The following is a 10,332-nucleotide window of genomic DNA, read 5'->3' on the forward strand; positions in this document are numbered from 1 at the left end:
ACAAACTAAAACAATTCAGATGACTAAAATATGACTAAAACTAAATGGCATTTTAGTCAAAAGACTATGACTAAATCTAAATCTAAATTTGCTGTCAAAATTAACACTGGTACACACCTTGTAACATTCTATTCTAAAACTGCTCTTAATCGAAGTGAAGCATTCGTGCCTCTGAAATAATCATTAACACATTTAATCTTTTTTTCCCTCTTCTAAGAACATGGCAAGAACTGCATTATGCCAACACCTGGATGGAGCTGCTCAGGTACAGACATGAACAGGCATGAATCACTGGCATGAAACTGGGTCAGTGTGCCAGTGAGTGTGCGTGAACATGAATTAAACATTGTGCGAAAACAGAATAAATACGATTAGAGAGAGACTTAGTTAATGAGATTAAGAGCTCCTGTAATGGGGAGACTTCTCTCTTTGCCACACAAACAAACATACCGTGTGTCTAAAAACCCGGCCTTCCGGGAACAGCTAGACAAGTGTAAAGTGCAGTCAGTCAACACTAGAATCTTGTCTGGTGTTGAATAATGTCAAAATGAAGACATTATATTTCTGGATTGATTATGATGTCATATTGTCCACAAAGTCAAAATGATGTAATGGACTTACCCTCTCTCCTTTGGGGGGGAAACACTGGCAGACCCTGCAGTCTCGACCATCGCACCTTTCTGTCTTGTCTCCCTAAAACACAGAAATATAGTTTCAGAAATGGAGTGAAACACACTCATACACATGTAGGCTCATATACACTGGGCATTCATGATGGAAACTCACAAATTATCTGTATCTATATTTTCAAGTTTCAGAAGTCAACATTCATTGCTTGTTTTTAGTGCTTTCCTTAGATTACACATTTATGTAGATGAGTAGTGTTTGCCTGTGGAAAGCCACCATCACAATGCTAGTGTGTTCTGGGTGGCTGCCACAAAGGTGTTGTGTGTGGCTTTTAGTATGTTGCTATACGGTTGCTATGGTGTTCTGGGTGGTTATACACACACATTCACATATACATAATTAATTACATTTACACTTTTTTTACATTATAAGAGAGACAATCATGTGAATAAATAACATTTTATCAGCTCTCCAGCATGAAATAAATCTACATTAACTGTGTGTGTCACCTTGTGTGTCCCTGTGCATATCAGGTTTCAACATAAAACTATAATCAAAATCAGTTTTGCACAATCAATCAATCAAATAAAAATTAATGAATGAATGAATAAATACAGTTGATATATTTAAATATTCTTTTATTTTATGTTATTATTATTTGTGTATCATATTGAGAAATTTGATTTATTAATTTTCAACATTTTCAAGCCAAACAAACAAATAAATAACTACATTTATTTATTTATTTGTTTATTAATTAATGATTATTTGTGTGTCATATTTGGAAATTTAGTTTATTAAATATTTTAATTTATACTAATTTATTGTTGAATGTTCCATGAGGAAAAGCATGTCTGAAACATCAATCATAACAAGTTAAACTAAGAAGCTTACGATAAACTAGCTAAATACGACCAGACATGAACAGGCATGAATCACTGGCATGAAACTGGGTCAGTGTGCCAGTGAGTGTGCGTGAACATGAATTAAACATTGTGCGAAAACAGAATAAATACGATTAGAGAGAGACTTAGTTAATGAGATTAAGAGCTCCTGTAATGGGGAGACTTCTCTCTTTGCCACACAAACAAACATACCGTGTGTCTAAAAACCCGGCCTTCCGGGAACAGCTAGACAAGTGTAAAGTGCAGTCAGTCAACACTAGAATCTTGTCTGGTGTTGAATAATGTCAAAATGAAGACATTATATTTCTGGATTGATTATGATGTCATATTGTCCACAAAGTCAAAATGATGTAATGGACTTACCCTCTCTCCTTTGGGGGCGAAACACTGGCAGAGGCTGCAGTCTTGACCTTTGCACCTTTCTGTCTTGTCTCCCTAAAATACAGAAATATAGTTTCAGAAATGGAGTGAAACACACTCATACACATGTAGGCTCATATACACTGGGCATTCATGATGGAAACTCACAAATTATCTGTATCTATATTTTCAAGTTTCAGAAGTCAACATTCATTGCTTGTTTTTAGTGCTTTCCTTAGATTACACATTTATGTAGATGAGTAGTGTTTGCCTGTGGAAAGCCACCATCACAATGCTAGTGTGTTCTGGGTGGCTGCCACAAAGGTGTTGTGTGTGGCTTTTAGTATGTTGCTATACGGTTGCTATGGTGTATGTCATATTGTCCACAAAGTCAAAATTATGTAATGGACTTACCCTCTCTCCTTTGGGGGCGAAACACTGGCAGAGGCTGCAGTCTTGACCTTCGCACCTTTCTGTCTTGTCTCCCTAAAATACAGAAATATAGTTTCAGAAATGGAGTGAAACACACTCATACACTTGCTGCATTTGCTAAGGTGTTGTGTGTGGCTTTTAGTATGTTGCTATACGGTTGCTATGGTGTTCTGGGTGGTTATACACACACATTCACATATACATAATTAATTACATTTACACTTTTTTTACATTATAAGAGAGACAATCATGTGAATAAATAACATTTTATCAGCTCTCCAGCATGAAATAAATCTACATTAACTGTGTGTGTCACCTTGTGTGTCCCTGTGCATATCAGGTTTCAACATAAAACTATAATCAAAATCAGTTTTGCACAATCAATCAATCAAATAAAAATTAATGAATGAATGAATAAATACAGTTGATATATTTAAATATTCTTTTATTTTATGTTATTATTATTTGTGTATCATATTGAGAAATTTGATTTATTAATTTTCAACATTTTCAAGCCAAACAAACAAATAAATAACTACATTTATTTATTTATTTGTTTATTAATTAATGATTATTTGTGTGTCATATTTGGAAATTTAGTTTATTAAATATTTTAATTTATACTAATTTATTGTTGAATGTTCCATGAGGAAAAGCATGTCTGAAACATCAATCATAACAAGTTAAACTAAGAAGCTTACGATAAACTAGCTAAATACGACCTACTTAGCAAGTCAAATATGACCTAGTTATTTAAAGAGGACATCGGATGCAAAATTCACTTTTACATGGTGTTTACATATGTGTCTCAGCAGTGAGTGGACACAAACACCCTACAAGGATAAAAATCCATTCACTATTTTTTTAATCCCCAAAAAGCTAAACAGTCTCAATAATCAAGCAGTTTTGATTTTCTGAGCAATATGACGTCATACTGCCCAAGCCCCACCCACGACTTATCCCGTATTAGCATATCTCCGCCCTCTTTGGTTATACACTGTCCGCCATTTTCTCCACACTCGAGCAGCTGTAGCGAAAACAAAGACTTGAAAGCAATGCAGGTGTTTTGTAGTTGGATGTAAAAGTAAACATGAGAGTCTTCATTATCTCCCGACATGAGAGCCACTGAGGACGAAGTGGATTAGTTTTGTTTTTGATGGTAATGTGCCACCGAATACACCTAAGTTAAATTTGTTTATGTCTGCGCAAATCATTTTACTCCAGATTGCTTTCTGAATGAGGGACAATTCAAGGCAGGTTTTGCTAAAAAGTTAAAACTTTTCCTAAAAAGTTAAAGGATGTATCAGTACCCACTATTCATGATCCAGCTGCACCTCTATAAGAAGTAAGTCTCACACTTTATATTTGTTATAATATATGCAAATCACCTTTCCTCTTCCATGGAAGAGAGGGGCGGGGTGAGCAGAGCTCATTAGCATTTAAAGAGACATGCACCGAAATGGCTGCTCTGTGATCAGAGCTGTTTTTGACAAGGTAAAAATGGTGTTGTTTTACATGACCACTGAGGAATTTTAACCAAAGTATGTTGCAGACATTTCATGAAGACCCTAAAGAATCATACCAACTTGTGGAAAGTGGGCAATTGGGCCCCTTTAAGCGTAGGTGCTATCATGAATAACCAGGTTTCATACAATGCAAAATAGCACTTTTATTCCAGCTACAATTATAGGCCAAGATCAGCCTAGCACTTACAAATAACATGACTTTTTACACATCATGTATCGTACATGACAAATTGCCATGTTTTTGATAGGTATCAGTATATATGATGCCTGTTCTCGATGTATTCAAGGGCTTTTGACAATATATTTCCATCCTTTGCACAGTCTGTGGCAAACCAGACTAGACGTTTGATATTGAGGCCACGAGAGATCCAAAGACATACACGTGAGCTAACAAGCACACTGGCAGGAATGTAAACGCAGAGATAATGAAAGAGAGACAAAGAGACACAAAGACAAGAAGAAGAGATAGGAGGGTCAGACTCTAATATGTGAATAAGTACAAGAGTACATTTACTGACTTGGCCAGCAGTCTTATCTTATCATTGTGAATAGTTGTGAATCACAGTTCGACGCTGTATTTGCACATCGTTTGATACTGAAAGATGGAGTGGTCCCAGCTATAAAAGATCCCGGTTATGATTCAGAACTGCAGATGGTAAGTGAAACTCCTTCAAATGTCTGTGTTTTGTTGGCAATCGGAGCTCAAGTGCTTGTCAATCTTTAGCTCCATCCACATGCCGTGCTGCCTCCAGGAGCTCGGCTGTTTTCGGAGAGAATCGTAAAGCTGTAACTTTCTTTTATAAATATGATAAACTAAAGACTTTTTGGAGATATGAAGGATGCAGTACTACTCTATATGTACTCAAGATTAACATGAGATTGGGTGAAACTGTGTGTGTTATGTCCCCTTTAAGACAACTTTATGAACATAATACAAGATAATACTCACCCCCAATGCTGTGTGTATCGTCATAAATGCCAATAAAAGCCTCCTGCTGGAAAATAAATGAATGAGACATATTGAATAAGACATAAGTAATCAATACAAAAGAAGAATTTAGGTGGCTCTTTTGGAGACATATACAGTACCATTCAAACGTGTGGGGTAGGTAAGATTATTTAATATTCTTGAAAGAAGTCTCTTAAGCTCACCAAAGCTGCATTTATTTGATCAAAAATACAGTAAAAATGGTAATATTGTGAAATATTATTACAATAAAAAAAAACTTTTCTATTTTAATATATTTTAAAATATAATTTATTTCTGTAATGGCAAAGTTGAATTTTCAGCATCATTACTCAAGTCTTCAGTGTCACATGATCCTTCAGAAATCATTCTAATATGCTGATTTGCTGCTCAAAGAAACATTTCTTCTTATTATTATTAATGCTGAAAAAAAGTTGTGCTGCTTCATTTTCTGTAAACAGTGATACATTTTTTCAAGATTATTTCAAATAAATCTTTTATAGCATTAAAAATGTCTTTACTGTTGCTTTTGATCAATTTAATGCATCCTTGCTGAATTCTAAAAAAAAATAAAAAATACTGACCACAAACTTTTTAATGGTATTATATGCAATTGTCTATGTGACATCCTCATAAAAGCAACATTACCTATACCAGGTGACAGCAAACATAAATGCTGAGAATAGTGTTTAAGATAAGATGTTTTTGATGAATACATAATTGTGTTATTAGATGTAGGGATCTAATCAACTGATTATTTGTTTGATCTAGTTGAATTATGCTAAATGTCAAAAGACAGCCTGCAAACAAGGATGATGGGAATACTAGGGACAATGGAGACTCTTACAAGAAAAGGAGGCTGGTCAAGGCGATCCGGCGGGGGCGTGTCATCTCAGCGGCCACTCAGGGCATGTGCTACCTGTTGATATATATACTGTATATCCACTGCCTCAGAATGGTGTGGTCAGTGATGTAGCTATGACTCCTGATGTCCCCACGGACAACTCATCCACCTAAGGGAAAAATCATGAGATGAATGGATGGGTAAATCGCTGCAGGAATATATGGATAAACAATGGTGTGACAATTAGGTAAAGGCAGACAGATATACATTTAGATGTTACAGATATATTTATATAATATACAATATTTCCAGTGGCTGACAATATGGTGGAGGTGGTGATGTAAGAAGTGGGGGTGTGAATGAAAGAGACTGACTGAATCAATTCAATAGATGGAGCTGAGACAAAGTTGATCTTTCAGGATGGCTTCTTTTTCATGGCACACAAGTCAAGACTGAAAAAGATTTTAAAGGGGTCCTATTATGCTTTTTCACTTTTTCAACTTTAGTTAGTCTGTAATGTTGCTGTTTGAGCATAAAAAAAGATCTGCAAAGTTACAAAGCTCAAAGTCCACTTCAAAAGGAGATATTTTATTTAACAGAAATAACTTTTCAAAAACTACAACGAACGACTCGTTTGGACTACAGTGCATATTTTCCGGGATTTGTGATATCACAAATACCGACGAATGGGACGAGACCTGGTTGAGCTGCACTAGACTAGAGAAGGCAATGAGTGTTATCACTATGTCGGAGACATGCTAGCTTTCCCAAGGCAGACGAACTTAGAGTGGTTACAATCATCCGGGTTTAAATCGAGCTCAAATTGATTCGATTTTGACGCAATATTTACACTGAAGCTCGCAGGCGGCTATCAAGACTTTGTAAAAGAGCATAATAGGACCCCTTTAAAGCAAACTCACTGACACGGACAATGACCAAACAAACTTGACAACATGACAGATGGGTGCATATCCAGGATATATTATCACATTAAAATCATTACATACATTCATGGCTGAATTTACCAGACATCTGCTGCACGTGCAAACCAAAATATTTCTCATATACTTTCTGACCTGATTTGCCAATGAATGTTATTATTACTAACAAACAGTTATCGCTATGGCCGATATAATATTTCTGATCTTAAAACTGTAAATTAATGTCAAGTACAAAGAGTGCTGCTGTTACTACCCATCCCATTATCTTTGGAAACCTACTGATGGATATATACATTTTGTGTCTGAATTTATTGTGGTATTCTAATTATTATGCCATCCAATGTAACTCACTCACTCACATTTCATTTTTAACATTTAATTTCAAAATGGTAAAAATATAGCAAATGTAATGCATAATAGCAAAAAATAAATAAATCTAGGAAACTCATACAGAAATACATAAAACATTGGCTAAAAATTCTAAAAACACCACAGACAATGTGTGTGCCAACTGTAGCAAATATGGCCTATGTACTGTCCCATTTTGTGCAATCTTTGTGGGACCAGAAATAAATTGAAAAGTTCTGCTCAGCCATGATGATACTTCCATTCAAAAGTAGCTGACAAACTTCTGTGGATGTTATATATGAAATGAAACCTAAGAATCGGCTGATTCAGCTGTCATTTAACATCACAAATCAAACTGTATTAACTTCTGCTTTATTACCTCAAAATTGTTTCCGCCCATAAATCCTATATATATTTCACCCAGAGACGTACAAATTCTGTCACCTCAGGAAGGTGGTGGTCAGGTATGTATACAGTGATTTCACCTCTGTATTTAACTTCTAACTGCTACAATTCATGGTAGCCTATTACATTTGACCATACGCTACTGACAATAAGCTATTTGCATCGTCGGTTTATATTTTTGCAGACGCGCATTAAGCAAAACACTAATTAATTATATATTGTATGTACAGTAAGGGCGATATTGGCAGAATTTCACCTGTAGTAAGTCAGTCTTGTAACTACAAATGTACTACAGTCTTTGGAACATGAAAAAACTCTTTTGGTGAATTACAGTAATTGTTTTCTAAGAATAATTATGTACTGTATGTACAGTAAGGGAGATATTGGCAAACTTTCACCTGTAGTAAGTCAGTCTGGCTACTAGTAATGTACTACAGCCTTTGGAACATGAAAAAAGCCTTTTGGTGAATTACAGTAATTGTTTTCTAAGAATAATTATGTACTGTATGTACAGTAAGGGAGATATTGGCAAACTTTCACCTGTAGTAAGTCAGTCTGGCTACTAGTAATGTACTACAGCCTTTGGAACATGAAAAAAGCCTTTTGGTGAATTACAGTAATTGTTTTCTAAGAATAATTATGTACTGTATGTACAGTAAGGGAGATATTGGCAAACTTTCACCTGTAGTAAGTCAGTCTGGCTACTAGTAATGTACTACAGCCTTTGGAACATGAAAAAAGCCTTTTGGTGAATTACAATGTTTTTTTTTTAAATTAATTATGTACTGTATGTACAGTAAGGGAGATATTGGGAAAAAATTCACCAGTAGTAAGTCAGTCTTGTAACTACAAATGTACTACAACCTTTGGGACATTAAAAAAAAAAAACCTTTGGTGAATTATAGTAATTTTTAAAAGAAAATAGTTGTGTACTGTACATACAGTAAGGGAGATATTGTCTATGGCGACATATTGGTTAAATATTTCCTGTCAGTTTGCCTACAAGGCATTTACTATCGCGTTGTAAACATAATTTGTATTATTTATTGGACTACGTTTTGTACTGAGAGGTAAATTTGCAGACGGTCCCTAAAGCAGCCTAGGCGAATATCCAGCGAATATCAAACCTAAAACTAACTTTACCGCGCTGTTAGGCAACATTTAAAAGACATTCAAGTGCAAGACCTTTACCCAAACACCCAATTACAACAAGCAAACAAAAACGAAGTCAAACTCCTCACCTGCTCCCGTAGTTTCCTGCGCCACCGTGGTAAAATACAATTCCATATAGAGAAGGTGCACGATGAAAACTTTAACAGAAACGAACAAAAGTGATCCGGTGGCAGCTACGACTCTGCGTTTCATGGCGTCATTGCGTGTACAAAATTACAACGCAGGTACTGCGGACAGTATAAAAAGGTTAAATCAGTTTCTTAAGTAGCCTACAAGTTTACGATTTATATCTGAGATGGTCGCAGTGGTTCTTCAGGTGGCACCACCGGAGGCAGATTTGGAGACCTTGCTATTCCCTTCAGGACGCCCTGAATAACGTGTAGTTGCCGATTGGACCGGTGGGAGTTGTGCGCAGGGTCCGGTAGATGAGAAAATGAATTCTTGCCTATTGCGAGCGACACTTTTCGGGATGATGTTGCTGGGACTTCTTACCCCGGCGCAAACCAAAGGGGTGAGTTTAATATAAGACTGTCAACTAAAAACTTACTTCTCCAACATTTATTTTTGAATACGAATCTTTTTAACGAAGAAGAAGTAGTCTAACTTATTCAAGTATGTGGAGAGAGGACTTATTTCATTCATAACTCAACTATTTTAATGACTGGTTTTAGAAGTCTTGGTCCATGACAACAACGATAGCAGATATGTCAGAGCACTGTAAAGAAGCTATTACGAAAAATATCCTAATATCGTAAACATATGTGTTTTTGAATTAGGCCTATGCGGGATAGTATGCATTAAACTGAAGCATATAAGAGCGTTTTCAAACAACATTTCAGCGTCCGCAAAAGTCAGACTCCACTATATCGCGTAGAGAAGTTGCGTTTACTTGGGATGGTAACCATAGTAACAGTAGGCTGCTCGAGCGCTTGATTAATATTAGACGGTACATAAATATCACTATCGTTACTGTTTATCATTTTATTACACATTTATTTATCTTGATTATATGACAAATGTTTTGTTTAGAAATGTATTTTATAGTAGCCGGAGTTATGTGCGCCAAACCACAATTCAGATGCGCGAGACGAACTTGAACAGATAATGCCTTGGACAGAAATTCCCATGAAATAAGTAAGACTTGACTGTGTTCTTGAAATCATTTATGGTCTACTGACATCTTTTGACTCCAGGGTGCTCAATAGTGACGTCAAAGCTCCAATTTCACAGCTTTAAGTCGTGTATGTGACAATATGCTATCAGCTTCACTTCTCAGATGTATTTTCCGGTTAGTTCATTTTTGGATAGGGAATGTGGCTCAATGTTTCGACCAGTAGGCTATAGGCAACATGTACCATGGTAACATAAGATTGATATTGAGCTTGTTTCACAGACTTTGGCCATTATTGTTTTAATCGTTCTCTCTGTCATTATCAGAAGCAGACATCTGATTATGCAGGCTGTCTTGTCTTTGCTGCCCCTTATCCAGACCCAGGTCTCTCACATTCTTCTCTGTCTCGCTCTCTTACGCCCTCTGCCTGACACTTTCCATCTCCGACATACACACAAACACGGTACATTTATAGAGTAAGCTTTAGAATAAGCTTTGAATGTGATTATATTCATGTAGTGAAGGTGAGAGGGTTTGGTTAAGTCTGTTATTTGTACTGTGTGTTTTTCTAGAGATTTAGACCACATGATTTGGGATTTCCATGTTGTGTCAATTACGTTGTCTCAAAGGAGAGAGTTTGCCAAAACATGATTCCAACTAGCAACGTGTTTATGTTTGAAGTAATACAGAGAA

The 10,332-nt window shown here is 36.1% G+C and overlaps 1 protein-coding gene across 1 annotated transcript in view; it reads right to left on the reverse strand.

Annotated features, from left to right (window-relative positions):
- Positions 1-8,655, reverse strand: part of LOC107683428 (collagen alpha-4(IV) chain-like) — a 47,030-nt gene extending 38,375 nt beyond the window's left edge. The window contains exons 1-4 of the mRNA XM_016479479.1: positions 8,597-8,655; positions 5,665-5,830; positions 4,800-4,845; positions 622-693 (exon numbers count right to left, since the gene is read on the reverse strand). Coding sequence (XP_016334965.1) covers positions 622-693; positions 4,800-4,845; positions 5,665-5,708 — 162 coding nt within the window. The 5' untranslated portion in view covers positions 5,709-5,830; positions 8,597-8,655. The remainder of the gene's footprint in view (positions 1-621; positions 694-4,799; positions 4,846-5,664; positions 5,831-8,596) is intronic.
- Positions 8,656-10,332: the final 1,677 nt, after the last annotated feature.

This window comes from Sinocyclocheilus anshuiensis, unplaced genomic scaffold (genome assembly GCF_001515605.1).
Source record: "Sinocyclocheilus anshuiensis isolate Anshui unplaced genomic scaffold, SAMN03320099.WGS_v1.1 scaffold1170, whole genome shotgun sequence".
Classification (NCBI taxonomy): Eukaryota; Metazoa; Chordata; class Actinopteri; order Cypriniformes; family Cyprinidae; genus Sinocyclocheilus; species Sinocyclocheilus anshuiensis.